Below are 18,969 nucleotides of genomic sequence, written 5' to 3'. Positions count from 1 at the left end.
ATGACTTGACCATGGTTGGACTCGGCCATTTGGAGGATACTTGACTGAGACCAAGGGTTCTGATTATGACTGACTTTCTATAGTAGGATGCTCACCTACCACCTATAGGAAATGCTCCTAAGAACACTGATGTGGGAAGGAAGGATGATTGTATGATCATTATAAATTTTGCCTGTGATGGATGATTGCTTCTAAGGAGAGATAGAAGAAATTCAGTGAGGAAATCCCAAGTATTTCTTCTTCATTGAAGCTTTTCCTGGTGGAACTGTATACAATCACGTCATTCATACATAGTCACTGAACGCCTACTGTGTGCTAGAAATAGAAACTGATAGGCACTAGGGGACAGCAGAGCCCAGAAACACACAGAAGGCGCTGCTCTCATGGAGCCAGCAGGCATCGTCTGAATCTGGGACACAATCCATCAGTATATGCTTTCCCTGCCAGGAATATGAACATTTATGTGGATAAGTGATGCATGAGTCATACAGAAAAAGCAGTGCTATTTCTTTAGAGTCACACCTCAATAAATAAATTTATGTGCTTAAACATGTTTTTGACTGTTGCTGTTGGTACCTAGTAGCAAGCAAGAACTTAAAGTCGAGACTACTTTTTAAAAGAAATATATTAGAGTTTACGCATCAGAGAGAGAGTGCATCTTCCATTTAGTTCCCAGGGGAGGGTTTATAACTATTCCTATGGTGCTGCTCAGCTCATGGCATTTGGGGCATGCCTCCTTTCAGCTATAATCATTTTCAGAGGTACCTTCTAAACATGTAAGAAATTCCATCTCTCTCTTTTTTTTTTTTTTTAATACTTGCACCTTGTTTTTGCCCAGTTATAGCCAGATTTCCCAGCTTGATTACCCAAGGTTGTTGGAAATGGCTTGGAATGCTTTTGAAAATTAAATCATACCTCCAAGATGAAGGTTTGGCACTTAAAGGGCTATTCTGACCCACGTGTGCAGGCTCTACTTGGAACTCTGGAAAAAGGGAGTTTAAGAAATACATTGTGGTGAGATTTCTGTGCATCACCTTCCAGAAGCCCTATTTTGAAGACGCCAGTATTAACTTGTGTATGTCAGCCCCACTGTTAGAAAACCAGTTGTACTATCTTATGTCATCTCTTATATAAATGTCTTCCTTTCCCTTTTAGAAATTAGCACTTTGAGGACAGGAACTTGATGTTCTCTACATTTTGTGATCTCTAAATTATCTTGATTTGTAGTAATGAACATCATAGTAACTGTGAATAAGTAGATTTGAATGTGGGTTGGAGCCTCTACTATTTGATACCTTGTCTTAGAAAGGAAAAGATGAAAGTAAGAAGAGAGTTAAGGGCAACCCATTTGGGATCATTCAGGTATTGAAAAGAATAGCTGTTGGGAATTCCAACTTCAATCAACAGGTATTAATTAAATATCATCTATTTTTCAAATCATTTTCACAATTAATGCTTCTTTTTATCCTCACAGAAGCAAAGCCATTCTTTTATTCATAACTGTATCACTTAAAATTTTCAGAGGGAACGTCAACAACACAAAAATGTGAGAAAATAATTAATAGAAAAAGTAAGAGTTTTAAAAATAATTATGTAGTGGATAGTAACTTGGAAGTAATAATTTAGTGGTGATTTTGGTGTAATTAATAGTATTTGCTTCTTGCTCATTTTCGACTGGGATTTTGAGGTAAATGAGATTGTTGATGCGATCGCCATTGTAATCTGAGACTTTCCAATTGAACAAGACCAAGATGGAATTGTATACTGTCAGAAAGGTAGAATTTTTTCAATAGGCTAACTCTCCTCTATAGTAACAAGTAATTGCTTTCATGTTTCTGAGGGTGACCAGGACTACAATGAGACCTCTTTGGGGCTGAACTGTGGCTTGATGGAATTATGTAACTATATCCAATAAAATGAACAGAAGTCCCACATGCTGCCTGGGCCACACTGAAGATCAGCTATTTAAGTTTCTTAACTGCCACCAAGATGTGGAAAAGTCAGGTCATGAGAAAAGCAAAGCAACAATGAAGAAGCCACCCACGTAGAGGAGTCAAGGGCACTGCTGCACTGACAGCTTTGGCACTTCTCCAGGGACAACTGAGAGAATGGATCCATTAAGACAGTCCCTTTGCTGGTGCTCACTAACATCGACATAGCCTCCAAAGGGCTGTGTTGATTAAGGAAGTGGGAAATAGCACCTAGGACACCAGCCTTATCTTGCAAAACCACAGCTGTAACAATTGTGCCTTTTGATAACTGTGTGTGTGGTTTGCTTCGGTATTGCAAAGAGCCTCAGACCGCTGTGACTCGAGGCTGCCAATGACCATGAAGTCAGGCTGTCCTAGAGCTATTAAGCTCCTTACCCCATTTTGTTTGGTGATTTGTAGTTTTATAAGAAAGAACCGTAGGTGTGAAAAGGAATATTAACTACCTGGTAATTTATAGAGAGAATGCGTTCAGAGCGGGACTTGGCTTCACAGCTATACCTTGGAGACTGCAGTTTCATTTTAGCCCACTGTACCGATGTGAGTATCACAATAAGTGAGTGTGATGAATTTTTTGGCTTCCCAGTGAGTACACAAGTTACTCTACTGTTGTCCCCTAAGTGCACAGTAGTGTTATGGCTAAGAAAACAATGTACATAACGCTATTGAAAGACACTTTATTGCTAAAACTATTAACCATCCTCTGAACAGTCATCAAGTTCACAATCACTGATCACAGATCACTGATCACCATAACAAATATAATACTGATGAAAAAGCTTGAAATAGTATCAGAATTACCCAACTGTGATGCAGAGACACAAAGTGAGCAAATGCTGTTGAGACAGTGGCACCCACAGACCCACCTGTTTGATGCAGGCTCGCCACGAATCTTCAATTTGTGAAAAACGCCCTACAGACAAAGTGCAACAAAATGAAGTATGCCTGTATTTTCCTGCTAATATTTGAAATGAAAAGGGGCAGAATTTATATTGTTATCACTGTTTTATGAAATATGGATAACAGCCTACCTGTAAATATTTATTAAATTTATGTTTTTTCCTAAAAGCATCGCAAATATTTATTCATAGCAAGACATTTACTTCCACACCTCATTGCTTATATAATGCATCTTTCCTCCTCAAATAGGGAGAATGTGATATATGTAACATTTTTATGTATCTAATATACATATATATGTATATACATATATATACATATACAAAGGGTTTTTTAAACTGAGATTCATAAGAGCTACTGGTACGTGTGTATATACATATATATATGTGTGTGTGTATATGTATGTGTGTGTGTATATATATATACACACACACACACATACCAGTAACTCTTATGAATCTCAGTTTAAAGGACCCTTTGTACAGGAAGCCCTGCCTGCCTTCTAGATTCGATTGGTTACCTTTTCCTGTGCTTTCTAAAGAAGCGTGGTTTTCTCGATTCTGGCATGTATACTTTAACGTAATTACCTGTCTGCGACTAAAACTCCATGAAGAGAGACACCTTGTTTTCTTGTTCCCCTCAGTGCCTACAACTCTTCTTGATAGATATGAATGAATGACATTGAACGAATGAGAAGTAATCAAATCACACTGTGTCGAGGTATATGTTAACTTCTGAAAACTCAAAATGGATGCCTGGTGTGTTAAGGTAATTCTTCTTCCTTAAATCTGATCACCTCCAATACCTTATTCCCCAAAGTTACTTGCTCTGGAGCTGCATGTGATATTCTATTTTAAAATTAGAAATTATGAGCTAACTTTTAAAATAACAAAGTAGAGCATTTAGTAGATAATTTAGTGGACTTTTTGCAATACATGTATTTTAATCTAAAATGGAGGAGGAGGGCTGGCTTGGAATTAGAAGGATAGTTAGCCTTCAGTGTGAAAATGGTCCTGTTAGAGCAAGAGCGAGGATTTTGCAGTGGAAGCGCCCCTCAGAGAAGCCGAGGCAGGCGGGGGAGGTCTGAGGAGAGTCAGCTCCTCTGCTGAAGAAATTTAAACTGTGCTGTCTTTATTATACAATACTGATGGCTCGCCGAACCTTGTTTTAATTGAGGTAGAAGTGACCTAGAGCATTGCATTAGTTTCAGGTTTACAATATAGTTATTCCACATGAATATATTACTAAATGATGGCTCTCTCTTATGTTCATGTTATGGAAAGTACAAGTGAAGACCATATCTCTGCTCTCAACTTTCTCAAGGAGAGACTTTCAGTCATGACACTTCTATGTCCTTTGGCAGTGGACATAGACTATAAACATGCTGAGCCACCACATGAGGCTGAGAAAGTAACTTTTCTGCACGTCAGAAGCCAGGCTCATGGATCCTGCCCTATGAGCCTGTGAGGTGTTATGAATTCAACTGTGCCTCCCGAAAGAAGTATGTTGAATTCCTAACCCCCAGTACCTCACAGCCTTTACTAGGTATAGGTTCTTGAAGAGGTAATCCATTAAAAAGAGGTCATGAGGGTGGGCCCTAATCCAATATGACTGGTATCTTTATAAAAGGATGAAATTTGGACACAAAGAGAGAGGGGCACGGAGGGAAGATTATGTGAAGAGACGGGGAGAGCACCATGTAAAAGCACAGAATTAGAACGATGATCAACAAGCCAAGGGAGGCCAAAGATTGCCAGCAGCCACCAGAAGCTAGGAGAGAGGCATGGCACCGATGCCCCCTCACAGCTCTCAGAAGGAGTCAACCCTGCCAATATCTGAATTTCAGGCTTTGAGCTTCCAGAGCCGTGAGATAATAAATTTATGTTATTTTAAGCTACCCAGTTTGTGGTACTTTGTTATGGCAGCCTCAGAAAATTAATACAGGAGGTGTCTTTCGCTTGTTTGTATCTTTCCTCAAAAATGAACACAGTGGGGGCACCTGGGTGGCTCAGTGGGTTAAAGCCTCTGCCTTCGGCTCAGGTCATGATCCCAGGGTCCTGGGATCAAGCCCTGCATCGGGCTCTCTGCTCAGCAGGAAGCCTGCTTCCCCCTCTGTCTCTCTGCCTGCCTCTCTGTCTACTTGTGATCTCTGTCTCTCAAATAAACAAATAAAATCTTAAAAAAAATGAACACAGTGTTCACTGAGGAGAACAATGAATGCTTTAAGTGCTGCTGAATCTCCAGAAAGTAAAGATGAGGGGATTGACACAAGAGGCAAAATATCTGCGAAGCTGAGAAGATTTAAATGGCGGAAATAATGTAAACAAATGCTTTAGCTAGGACAAGGCAGTTGCCAAAACAAAACGAAACAAAACAAAACTCCTATTACCGAAATACAAATGCAACTTTATGGGATGGAACTTTGAGGACGTTGGATGAAAAGCATATATGTTGAGAATCAAGAAGCATGAGGACAACTTACTGACAAGTCTGTATAGGAAAAAGTATGCCAATTTTCTGGGACTAGAGGCAGAGCGGGCATCTGAGAAAGCAGCATGTAACGAGATTGAGGCAGCTGTGTGGGAGCCATTTTGTGGCCCAATGTGCACCACAGTCACCATCACAGTCAAAAAACAGAACTAGAGTTGAATAGATAATCAGTAAAAAAATTTTTTCCAGGGTGCCTGGGTGGCTCAGTCAGTTAAGCGTCTGCCTTCGGCTTACGTCATGATCTCAGGGTCCTGGGATCAAGTCCTACATCGGGCTCCCTGCTTAGGGGGAAGCCTGCTTCTCCCTCTCCCTCTGCCTACTGTTCCTCCTACTTGTGTGCTCTCACTCTCTCTCTCTCTCACTGTCAAATAAACAAACAAACAAATAAATAAATACATAAAATCTTAAAAAAATTTTTTTCCAGAGAAGACTATCCTTAATTGCATCTAGACCCAAGCTCAAGATAAAACATTATGCCCTATGTCCATCCTCTATCCTTTGAGAAGCAAACAGAAAGAAAACTACCTCCACCAAGTGAAATTGTCTTTTTTTTTTAAAAAGATTTTATTTATTTATTTGACAGAGAGAGAGATCACAAGTAGGCAGAGGGGCAGGCAGAGAAAGAGGGGGAAGCAGGATCCCTGCTGAGCAGAGAGCCCAATGTGGGGCTCGATCCCAGGACCCTGGGATCATGACCTGAGCCAAAGGCAGAGATTTAACCCACTGAGCCACCCAGGCACCCCTGAAATTGTCTTATTATGAAAGCCTGAGTTGAAATGAGGGTCCCAAGTCTGTGTCTCTGAGGAGAGAACAACAAAGAAAAGGAGGACAGCTTTCAGGCATCAGGAACCCTACGTTCACTAAGAAGCTGATGCTGAATCATTTAAGGATAAACACGCCAGGTGTAGTGCTTGAAATGTTAGTAGACTGGCCATCTCATCATGATCTACAGGGAGGCAGCTTGGGAGCTTGCGGAGAAACTAGAACACACACGTGCTAGAAAGACCAGGAGAGAGAGGCTGGCATGACGTAACTGGGAAGGTGGTTGGCTGAGGGGGGGAAGACACAGATGGGGCGTTCAGTTATCTGCATATCCTGTTCTGCATGGTTTCCACAGCAGAGACTGAGGACCAACTATGGGAGAAGATGCAGGAGAGAGTAAGCTCTTAGCTCATTACATGGAAAGACATTGTAATAATTGGAAGTCTGCAGTGACAGGACATCCTGCCTTGGTAGGCAGTGAGTGTCCCGTGATGACAGGTGCTCAAAGAGCAGACAGGTAATGATCTGGAAATAATGCTTCAGAGCTGATTCATACGAGAAGCACTTGGACGGGACTTTAATAACGTCCTGTCAACCCTAGGTTCTTATATCCAAAGGAATTCTGAAAACTGGAGGATGTATTTAATGTTAATGTCTCTAGCCGGCAATTTTTTCCCTAAAGTTTTCTTGTTCTCCAATTTTATAAACAATTGACATTCCTTGGAATTGATTATAATGATTTAACTCATTTTTCTGGTATCAGCTTTTGTGTCAAATAATCATAAATAGGGACCAAGAAAAATCAGAATGCTTTCAGAATATCACACTCATAGAAAAAGTGTAATGTTAATAAGATGGATGAAATGATTTTACTTATTAAAATATATGCTACATTGGGGCGCCTGGGTGGCTCAGTGGGTTAAGCCTCTGCCTTCAGCTCAGGTCATGATCTCGGGGTCCTGGGATCGAGCCCCACATCGGGATCTCTGCTCGGTGGGGAGCCTGCTTCCCCCTCTCTCTCTGCCTGCCTCTCTGCCTACTTGTGATCTCTCTCTCTCAAATAAATAGATAAAATCTTAAAAAAAAAAAAAGCAAAATATATGCTACATTAAACTGCAGCGGATTCTAAGATGTCTTTTTTTTTTTCTCGATCATCATGGAGATAAGTGTCAATGATACCTGGTAAAACTGTACAAAGAAGAAAAAGATGCAAATAGAAAACCATTTTAAAAAACATCATGTGTGTTGTGAATTGAAATGTGCTTTTAAGCAAAAACCTGCAAATTTACTGAGTAGTATTTTGTGAAAAGCATTATGCCCAGCACTAACGAAGGCAACACACAGATATGCAGGTTTATTTATTTAAAGTATTAGAGGGGCACCTGGGTGGCTCAGCTTGGCGTCTGACTCTTGATTTCGGCTCAGGTCATGATCTCAGGGTCGTGGAATCAGGTGCCATGTTGAGCACCAGGTATAGCAGAGTCAGCTTGTCCCTCTCTCTCTTCTCCTCCCCTCCTTCCCCCTGCTCCCATGCTCACTCTCTAAAATAAATTTAAAAATCTTAAATAAAATATTATAAAAACAGTTACTGTTTTATACTGAAATGCTTATCCTAACATATTCATTTTATAACACGAATAATTCCATCTGCCTATTCCTTTGTCCAAAGTTTATGTGTAAGTGGGAAATATGTGTCCCACCCATGGCTCTAACAGTCAGAGCTGAAGCAAAAGGTGTATTCAGAGAACCGTCAGTCCCTCCTCAACCCTACCACGTTGTTTCTATACCACGCCACCTCCCAGAGGTAATGGATATCCTCAGCTGTTCTGCCTTTCCTGGATTGAGGAAGCTCAACATAGTTACAGGCAGTAGGTACATTCTGAGGAGAGAGGCTGGTGATCTTATACAACACGCTTGGATCTGGGATACTCAAAGCCCTCTAGACAGGCTGGGGAAGTGCCTCTAGCTGACAGATGTGGAAGCCATGCAAATGTACAAGGAATGACCTTACGTCTGCTCCAAGTAATAGTAATTACACAACGAAAATCCCTGCAGACACCACCTTAACCAAGCAATCAAGGTTAACATCACTACGAACAAGACATATGGATATCATAAATCCTTTGTTATGATGCACTGAGAAAGACAATATAATTTGCTTGAAAGGAATAACCTCATTCTCATTGTGAAGAAACACCAAATGAACCCAAATTGAAGGACATTCTAAGAAGAGATGACACTCCAAAGTGTCAAGGACATGAAAGGAGGAGACGAAGGAGGCATCACAGCTGACTGTAAAGCGGATCCAGGAAGAGAATAAGAGCCTTAGTGGAAAAATGGCTGAAATCTGGCAAGGTCTAGAGTTTGGTGAGTATATTATACCAGTGTTAATGTCCTGGTTCTGAATATCGTACAATGGCTAGGTAAGATGTTGAACTTGGGAGAAACCAGCTAAGGGATTTACGGAGAGTCTACTGTTCCTGAAACTTTTCTGTAAGTTTCAAATTATTTCAAAATTAAAAGTGAAAAAAAATAATGAGGGGAGCTTAATTAGCTCACTGAACCATCTGTGTGTGTACAAGTAACTACTCAGTGAAATAGAATATCCAAACGCTGCTGGGCTGATATCAGAGACATTTGAACAAACGCTTTCACTGTGTCAGTTACAGTGAATTAGTTCTAATAAGCATACATATAGTAGGAATATTTAGACTGTGTTCTAAAAGCTCCAAAAACTAAAGCAAGGCTCATTTGTTCCTAGACATAATAAACACCATATTCTTTTCTTTCTTTGGGCATTTTGGGCAGATCTCTTTGAGGGAGGCATATGGGAGGTGAGATGCCAAGTCTGAGCAGGAGTTACAGTTACCTGGGGATAGAGCGGGTAGGAACACTTTAGTGGCGGGAACTCCAAGTATGACGTCTCGGAGATGGAAAGTGGTTTGGTTTGCTCTACGAACTGGGAAAAGGACCGTGCAGGAAGTAAGTGGTGTGAGGTAAGCCTGAGTGACTGGGAGGAGTGATCCAGAAGAAACCTTGCAGGCGAGTGCAGAATTATTCTACGGCAATGGATACTTCTGAAAGGCTTGAGGAGAGGAGATACATGACCTTAGGAAGTCATCTTCTCCCACTTTCTCTTATTGGCTTCAGATGCTTGCTTATATAATGCTGAACACAGCTCCTTATCTTCACTGAGGAATAAACATGGGAATGGGCCAAAAAGGCAGAGTTTGATGTGCAACAGGGATAAACTCGCTGGTGAAACTTCTGTCCCTGAAGAATGTAGAGAATGACAGTGAATGTGGGTGTCATGCCCATCTTGAGGGAACATCACAGATGTTCTGAATTCCATTAAAAGCTTACCTGAAATTAAATATCAATATTTTCCTAGAATGTTGATGCTACATTGAGGGTTTTTTTTTCTTTCTCTTTGAATGTTTGGTTTATATTGCCTTGATCCAAATACTGAGTTGGGTGACTGAATATTTTTGTTAAAACATTCAAAGAATTAAAGTATTCTCCTGCCCAGGAGTGGTAATGTCATTTAACCCTTAGAAAGCCCACATTGTTTAGCAGCTATTGTGGCTGACCTATCAGGATAGAAATCACTCTCTATTAAGAGGTAAGTATGGTATTCCAGGTAGCTTCTAACCTGGTGTTTCCAGCAGTCCTTAGGTTGCCTGAAGACCCAGAAGAAAACAGCAATGCTTAAAGAAGAGCTAAGAAAGTACCTAGATCTTGTGGGTCAGAAAGAGTTTCTTCTGTTTTTCTTCCCCCAAATTTTGCTCTGATGCTAAGAATATTACTACTTTCTAATGTCAGCCCCTAACCCAATTATGGAGCAAGCTTTTTATTTCTCTCTCTGATTAAATATAGAAACAAGCAAATTCATATGTTAGTTGAAGGCTCAATACTTGCATAAGTCAGGAGTAGTCTCTTCCCACTCAGCATATGTAGGAAAGAACTAAAAAATCATAATATAATATATCATAAATACAAAATTAAAAACTACAATTTTTAATAAATGTAGGATTTAGAAGAGAAACATTTTTGGGGGTATAATATCTATGGTTCAATGATCTCTCCGACATCTATATGCATACTTCATAACCTTTGTGACTGTATTGAAGTTATTATTATTTAAAAATTTTTTTATTAGGTTCAATTAGCCAGGATATAGTACAACATTAGTTTTTGATGTAGCGTTCAACAATTCATTAGTTGTGTATAACATCCAGTGTTCACCACCATACGTGCTCTCCTTAATAACCATCAGTCTGTCACCCCACCCCCACGGACCTCCCTTCTGTAACCCTCAGTTTGGTTCCTGGAGTCCATAGTCTCTCACTGTCTCCCTCTCTGATTCCTTCCTATCGAAGCATAGTTGACACACGATGTTACATTACTTTCAGGTGTGCGACATAGGGATCCATAAGTATAGTTATGCTCTGCTCACATGTATACCTACTATCACCGTACAATACTATTATAAAGCCGCTGACTATAGTCCCTGTGTTGTACCTTTTATCCCCAGGACTCACTCATTCCACATCTGGAGGCTGTCTCTCCCACTCCCCTTCACACATTTTGCCCATTTCCCAACCCCCACCCCCTTTCCTCCTGGAATCATCAGGTTGGTCTCACTATTTATGGGCCTATTTCTGCTTTTTGTTTGTTTATTCATTTGTTTTGTTTTTTAGACTCCACACATAAGTGAAATCATATGGTATTTGTCTTTTTCTGCCTGACTTATTTCACTTAGCGTAATACTCTCTAGGTTCACCCATGTTGTTGCAAATGGCAAGACCGCATTCTTTTTTATGAGTGAGTAATATTCCCATATGTGGTATGTGTGTGTATCACATCTTCTTCATCCATTCATCTTCAGACACTGGGGTTACTTCCAAAATAACTGCATCAAATTTAAAACCTTTTCCTTTGACTACTAAGAACACCGCAATTTCGAGGGCAATTTTCCTTCTGCATTCATTGTTGTTCAGCTCTGGGTGAAAAGTCGTTGAACATTTAAGCCTGAACCGCTTTCCTACAAAGTACAATATTCTGGGAAGCTTTGCTGGTTTTAGTTTAAAAAAAAAATCCCAGATTTCCTGCTTTAAAAGAAGTCTTTTTCTTATATACCAGAAGAAAAAAAGAAATCAGGTTAATGAATCATCCTGGCTTACTGGATTCCAGTTCGTAGAATTTAAACTGAACAACACAGCAAAGCAAATTTCAGTTACCTGATGTCATAAGTCAGTTAAAAATTTACTTTTAATATGAGTTAAAAGTAAAAATCAAAGAGCACATATCTATCGGTATACGGCCCTAACTGCAAAGGAAAAACAACGACGTGCTCAAGAGAGGCGATCTTACACTAGAAACACCGCCTCTTTCTAGACCCTGTTCTTTCGGAGCAGAGCGTTCCCGGGACTCGGTATTTTCATGCAAGCAGAACCGTCACCGCCAGCCGCGGGGTTGGTCCCTGTTGAAGGGCGGCGGGTCGGTGCGGCCCAGGGCGCTGCGCACGGTCACCGTCGCCAGCCGCGACGTCGGAGCTGCGGGTTCCCCTTAGAGCGACCGCGGTCACACTCCCTCCGCCTCACTGCACCCCCGCGACGGGCAGAATGAAACTCGAAGCCCCGCAGACTTGACGCCGCAGCAGGCGCGCGGGGGCCGGCGGGGACTTTCTCCCCGGGGCTCCGAGCGCGGACCCCGCACCTCCCGTTCCGCGCGCGCGTGCGCGAAACCCGCGAGCGGATGGACCCGCAGGCGGCGCTGGGCAGGCGGCGGGCCAGGCCGGCTCCCGTCCGCGTCCGCGTCCCGCGCCAGGCGGCCCGGCCGCCATCCACCTACCTGCGCGGACCGAAGGCGCGGCCGCGAGCAGCAGCAATAGCGGCGGCAGCAGCAGCCGCAGGGCCTGGCGGCGAGGCGCCTGGACCCCTCCGGCCGCCGCTCCCGCTGGGGGTCGGCGGGCCCACATAGGCGGCGGAGCCGGGTCACATGTCGGCGGGCGGCCCGCAGCGGCCCCCCACGCCCTCGAGCCCGTCCTTTCTCGCTCCGCGGCCCGGAGCCCAGGGAGGCGGTACCCCGGCTGCGCCCCACCCGCGTCCCGCGGCCGCCCAGCTGGATGCCAGCGCGAGGGGAGGGACCCCGCGATTTCTGCTCCCCAGCCGCGCAGTTCCGAGAGTCTGAGCGAGTGTCCACCGCCCCCACCTGCGAGGTCACGGGTGCAGGTAAAAGCCTCGCTCCCGGGGAAGAGAGAGTGAGGTGAGCACGCAGGCAAGTGAGTCTGGTATTCAGGCCTGAGAGTCGCTCCTCTGCACTTCACAATGTCCGAGTTCGGTGCCGGAAGGAGGAGATGGCTCTTTTTTCCTCAGCATACCGGCCGGCACTCTGCCATGCATTGTTTGATTTCACGCAGTCCTCTCCACCTGCAACCAGGGTACTGTTCCACTGCACAGAAGAGAGAGGGAAACGCATAAAGGCGAGGTGTCTGCTTGAATGAAGTCCCCCGAGCTTGTGAGCTTGTGAGCAGGGGCCTGCGGACTTCCACACGGGCCCGCTTCTAGGTCCCGGGCTCTTCAAAACGGGACGGCGGGGGTGCAAGGGAAATAATGTGTTGAAATCACTAAAACGGGATAAAGAAAACCTGAGAGCCAGTCTCAGCCCTGGTCCCCGAGAGGCAGTTCTAAAGGCTGGGCACCGCCTTAAAATAGACCCCTGGTGTGTTCCCTCTTTCCCTCACAGATAACCCAAGGGTACAAAATAAAACCCCTGAATTTAGCTCAACTACCTTCATCTTACAAAAAAAGAATCTCACGTAATTGAAAAAGAAAAGTCTTTTTGCTGGGAGGGAGTGCAAGGACGGGCAGGATTTTCAAGAGTCCCCTAAGTATGCTACTTCTTCTCCACAGAAAGACTTGGAAACAGTAAGTCCCGCTCGGGTTGTCCTTTTGGCTGGGCTCCGTGCTGGGACGCCACAGCTGGGACTCTACAAACTTTTGTCAGCCGGCTCCTTTAGGTTCCATCCATAGGGGGCGCTGGGTGAACGCTGACAGCTGGAGGAGAAGCCAGGGGACTGGGCTTCCTTTGTGCTGTTTTCCTTAGCCATGCCCCACAGTGTCCCCTCACCTTGGCAGGTGTAGCGGGTTCCACACTCCCAGAATCAGCTTCACTGCGCCCCCTCAGAGACACCAGCAGTGGGCTGGCCGGGTCCATTCGCAGAGGCCAGAGTTCCAGCTTCCTGGGTTCCTCTGCCAGGATAGAACCCCCACATCTTCCCTTTGTTCCTTCAGCCCTGGGGGAGGAGGGTTTGCTTCTGGTAGTTACTTCCACTGTTTTCCTGGCTGGGGTCTTACTGGTTCAGTAAGCAGGAGGAAGGACTGAACATTTTAGGAAGGACTCTATGGTAGATTATCACCATTGTGGTGAGTTACTGTTGTTTTTACCGACTGTCAATTTTATTAGTAGGGTTTCATCCTTATCATTTTAAATCTAGTGGGTTAAATGTGACATATATTTGCCACGAAAGTATTATTTTTGGTATCTAAACTTTAGGACTTACTTGCGTTTCTATTCAAATAGGAATCATTCCTGGCCCCAAAGGAGCTAAAGCAGACGTGTCCATAGCCCTCCTCCCTCACTTATCCCCTACCCTTCTTAACTTGGAGAGTAACAGTTCTGTTCCTTCTGTACACACATCTTCCCTCTGTCCTCCGCAAGTTCCCCTTTGCACTTGTCAGACAGCATGTCAGAATTTCACCATCTCGTACCTGTAACAAATTCACCTCTCTGTCCTCAGCAGATGCCTTTGGTTCTTGCAGGATGAGTGGGACCTAAAACATTGCTAAGTGTTCAGCTGATGTTTTCCATGCATTAAATTCAAGAGTGTATTCATGACTTCTTTTGTTTTTACCTATGACCTGGAACTCACCTTAGGGAGTTTCCTTTGTACCTTTAAATTCTGCCACCTTCCCCACCCTGTCAACTTCAGGAAGAGGTAGTCCAGTTCTCTCCCAGTCTAAACTTTCCCAGTCAAAATAAATCCTAGTATATCTTTCAGAAGATTTTTGAAATGACTCAGCACATTCAAACTGATGTTTTCTTCTGTCATAAAGATTACAACCATTCTTTCGTTTCTTTTTTTCCTGATTGGTGCCTTATTTTTCTATTAAGTTTTTAATTTTGGGATGCCTGGGTGGCTCCGTCGCTTAGGCGTCTGCCTTCTGTTCATGATCCCAGGGTCCTGGGATTGACCTGGCGTTGGGCGCTCTGCTCAGCGAGGAGCCTGCTTCTCCCTCTCCCTCTGCTGCTCCCCCTGCTTGTGCTCTTTTTGTCAAATAAATAAATAAAATATTTTTTAAAAGTTTTAAATTTTAATTCCAGTATAGGAAATACACAGTGTTATATTAGTTTCAGGTGTACAATACAGTGAGTCAACATTAGCAGTACTCAGTGCTCCTCGGGATAAGTGTACTCTTAATCCACCTAACCTCTTTCACCCATCCCCACTCACCTCCTCTCTGGTAACCACCAGTTTGTTCTCTATAGTTAAGAGTCTGTTTCCCAGTTTGTCCCGCTTCTTCCTTTGCTCATTTGTTTTGTTTCTTAAGTTCCACATATGAGTGAAATCATGTGGTACTTGTCTTTCTCTGACTGACTTATTTCTCTTAGCATTATACCTTCTGGATCCGTCCATGTTGTTGCAAATGGCAAGATTCATTCTTTTTATGGCTGAGTAATATTCCACTGTATGTATGTACCACATCTTCTTTACCTATTCATCTATCCATGGACACTTGGGCTGCTTCTATAATTTGGTTATTGTAAATAATGCTGCTATAAACATAGGGGTGCATGGATCACTGTTAATTAGTGTTTTTGTATTATTTGGCAAATACTGGAAGTAACTACCAGTAGCATGATTATGCGATTGTAGGATAGTTCTATTTTTAACCTTTTAAGGAACCTCCATACTGTTTTCCACAGTGGCTGTCCCAGTTTGCTTTCCCACCGACAGTGCACGAGGGTTCCTTTTTCTCTACCTCCTCCTCAACACTTGTTGTTTCCTGTGCTTTTAATCTTAGCCATTCTGACAACTACAGGTGATATCTTATTGCAGTTCTGATAGGCACTTCCCTGATGACAGATCATGTGTCTGTTGGCCATCTGTATGTCTTCTTTGGAGAAATGTCTGGATGACAATCCTTCTTGCCGTGATTTACCACCTGCTGAGATTTTAATTTTGTGGGATCTGATGTATGGGTTTTTGAGCTTTTTGATAAGCAAGGCCGTAAACCAATACCTTCCACCCTCAACCCCAGCACCAATACTACTAACAAAAAATACAAAGCTTTTCCCATTCCAGTTGAACTCCTAACAGTTTCCAGGAATGATACGTGTTGATGATCATCACCATCATTCCATCACGTGAGGTTACTGAATTCTTACTTGGAGCTAGGTATTATGCTAAGAATTTTACATTTAGCACCTTCTCAGGCCCTTACAACAGTTCTGTGAGTTAGTCACATTCTCCTGAATGACAAACGAGGAAACATGCCAGGTCATGTTGTCCACTTAATAAGCGACAGAACTGGGATCCAAAGCCCGGTTAATCTAATTCCAAAGTCTGTGTTCATAATGACTTCCTTATAGGCCTCTGCACTTAAGAAAAAATAAAGGAAATACATTAAAGGGGTGAACTGAAAAATAACAGACATATGAAGATGTATACTTATTAATTTACAAAAAATGCAACATTGGTATGATTTTCATATTTTAAACTACATTGTGACTGGGAACTGATGCTCATTCCTGGACACACAGGTGTAGTCAGGGGTAGGTTCAGAATATACTAAGCTTCCAAAAGTAAACCTGAAGGTTAGAGGGCAGATGATGGCTGGGGAAAAAGGGGGAAAAGAAAGAGTCCTGGAGGTAATAAACGTCCAGTTTTAGGAGATTTCCGAAATCCTTTTAGTCTACCCTGCCATTTGTTGTGGATATTTGGCACTGCTAACAGTGTTTACATTATGCTGTCTGCTCAAATCTAAATAATATCAAAATAGTTAAAATCTTATGGAATCCTATCTCATCAGACCTTCTTCCAATTCTTCCAGAAATGTTTTTGAGAAGTGGTCCCTGCATTTAAATTTTTTTTTAAATTGTTAAGTATGATATACATACAGAAAAAATGCACCAAGACTGATGTTACAGCTCAGGGAGTTATCACTAGGGGAATGCACTGACAGGCATCACCTAGTCAAGAAACAGAACAATGTTAACCCTACAGAGACTGTCCTCTTTCCCCTTCCCTTCTCCCCAGAATCAATCATTCAGTGTGTATTCCATTGTATCTGGCTTCTCTTACTCAGCATTAAGCTAAGAATCATCTGTGTTACTGCCTATGGATTTAGTGCAACTCTGTAAAGTTATCAATTATGTGACTATGCTATAATTTATTTATACATTCTATTTTGATGACATTTAGATTATTTCCAGTTTGCAGTTATGAGCAATGGTGTTTCTTGGAACATTCTAGTTCATGTCTCTTGCCTAGGTGCACATATTTCTGCCAGGTACATACCCAGAAGTGTAATTACTGGGTCATAGGACAGACATATTTCTGCTTAAGTAAATAATGCCAAACCTGTTTTCCAAAGTGGTTATAACAATTTACATTTCCATCAGCTGCAGTGACACTGAGAACTTTTTCATAAGTTTTTTAGCCATTTGGATATACCCTTGTGTCAAGGATCTGTTACCATTTCTTGCCTATTTTTTCTATTAGGTCGTCTTTTTATTTTATTTTTGTTTGAGGAAATTTGTTACATACACTGAATATGAAACCTTTGGTAGTTGTATATGTTGCCAATATTTCTCCCTTTATTGTGGCTTGCCTTTCTCAATAGAGTAAGGAGTTTCTAAATATAATATAGTGTAACTTACCAATTATTTCTCTTATGGTCATTGTTTTTTTGTGTCCTGTTTAAAAAATGTCCTCCCACCCTAGGATCATGAAGGTCTTCTTCTAAGTGCTCTTCTGAAAACTTTACTGCTTTATTTTTCACATGTAAAATTATGATCTGCCTTGAACTGATTTTTATGTGATTTAAATTTGGAGTTCAAACGTTATTTTTTATGTAAGTCTGATGGACTCAGCACTGTTCATTAAAAAATCATCTTTTCCCTAAAACTCTGTCTTCTTCATAAACTAAATGTCATTCATTAATGGGTCTGTTTATAGACTATGCTCTGTTCTGTTGGTCTCTTTTTCTATTATTTTGCCAGATCTCACACTATTTTAATTCCTTTCTTTTTGCTGCTTGACCAAGCCCCTCTACTTTGTTTTTATTTGAGTAAATAATTTTGTCCTTTGTATTTCCATATAAATTTTAGAATCACTTGTGAGTTCCCACAAAACAACTGGCTGACTTTTTTTTTGAGCTTATTTTTTATTAAGTCATAACAAACACAAAATAAGGTACCTAAAGCACACTAGTCTTAACCTTTTTCATATATACACAACCATGTTACCAACCTAAAATCAAAATATAGGGTATTTCCAGCACTCTAGAAGATTCCTTCATGCTTATTCTCGTATAACTTGAACACAGGAACTCGCTGTTTTGACTTTTTTTTAAAAGATTTTATTTATTTAGTTGACAGAGAAATAGAGAGTGAGCACAAGTATGCAGAGCAGCAGGCAGAGAGCAATGGGGAAGCAGGCTCCCCGCTGAGCAGAGAGACCAGTGCAGAGACTGAGCCACCCAGGCACCCCTCTTTTGACTTGCATTACCATCAGATTAGTTCTGACCCTTCTTGACCTTCCTATTGGTGGAACTATCCCATAGGTATTCTTCTGTGCCTAGCTTCTTCTATTCAACATAATAATATCTTTGAGGTTCATTCATGTTGTTCCATGGATGAGTAGGTTACCCCCCACTTTTTTTATTATCATTAGGAGTGTTCCATGATAAGTTTTTGATATCTATTCATTTTTATGTCAAAAGCAAATATGAGGTTTCCAGGGCAGAGATCAGATTCTTAGGATTACCCATAGCAATAATTGCATCCGGTTCCTGGCTTCCATTCCCCTATGTCTTTGGGGGGTGACGTGATGAGAGCCAGGTGAATCCCATGGATGCACTACAGGAGAGGAAACCTAAAACTATGAATCTAGAAGTTTAAATAGGCTACACACTTCTTAGCTGCTCCTCTGTCTTTCTGAGAGAGGGACAGAAGCTCTATCTTTCTAATGCAAACTAATACTTTGGAAAGTAAATGAATGCTCTGAGGAAGGCAAAGGGGAAAGTCCCTCTACCCTGGACTGCAAACACTTGGCTCTGGGGAAGGTAAGTTTTCTTGTCTTTTGAATGAGAACATAGGGCTCCAGGTTTAACCCCCTTGCAATGTGAGGAGCAGAAAAGTCAGGGAAGAGGAGAAGAGGAGGTATTGTATGATGTACCAATATCCTTTTCTTAAGGAGGCAGACTGTCCAGAAACATGAAAATATTCATGGAGCATTGTTTCCCTGACATTCCATTATAGGAACGTATATAACCTTTGATTTATCCATTCTCCTGTGGGTGGACATCTGGGTTATTGCTTGGTACTGAGTTGTAAGAGTCCTTCATGGATTCTGGAGACAAACACTTTGTCAGATATATGTGTTGCAAATATTTTCTCCCAGTTCATGGCTTGCCCTTTGATTTTTACGATTATGTCTACAAGATCAGAAGTTTTTAATTTTGATAAAATCTATTTTTTTCCATATTTCCCCCTTGATGGTTGTGTTTTGGTTTCTCATCTTCAGAAATGTTCGTGTATTCCA

The 18,969-nt window shown here is 42.0% G+C and overlaps 1 protein-coding gene across 1 annotated transcript in view; it reads right to left on the bottom strand.

Moving 5' to 3' along the window:
• Positions 1-12,207, bottom strand: part of IL20RA (interleukin 20 receptor subunit alpha) — a 35,393-nt gene extending 23,186 nt beyond the window's left edge. Inside the window, exon 1 of the mRNA XM_080806694.1 lies at positions 11,994-12,207. Coding sequence (XP_080662820.1) covers positions 11,994-12,120 — 127 coding nt within the window. The 5' untranslated portion in view covers positions 12,121-12,207. The remainder of the gene's footprint in view (positions 1-11,993) is intronic.
• Between the last annotated feature and the right edge of the window lie 6,762 nt (positions 12,208-18,969).

The sequence above is a fragment of the Martes martes genome (assembly GCF_963455335.1).
Source record: "Martes martes genome assembly, chromosome: 6".
Classification (NCBI taxonomy): domain Eukaryota; kingdom Metazoa; phylum Chordata; class Mammalia; order Carnivora; family Mustelidae; genus Martes; species Martes martes.
The sequence above is the reverse complement of the archived record's forward strand: the minus strand, read 5'-3'. Positions and strand labels throughout refer to the sequence as shown.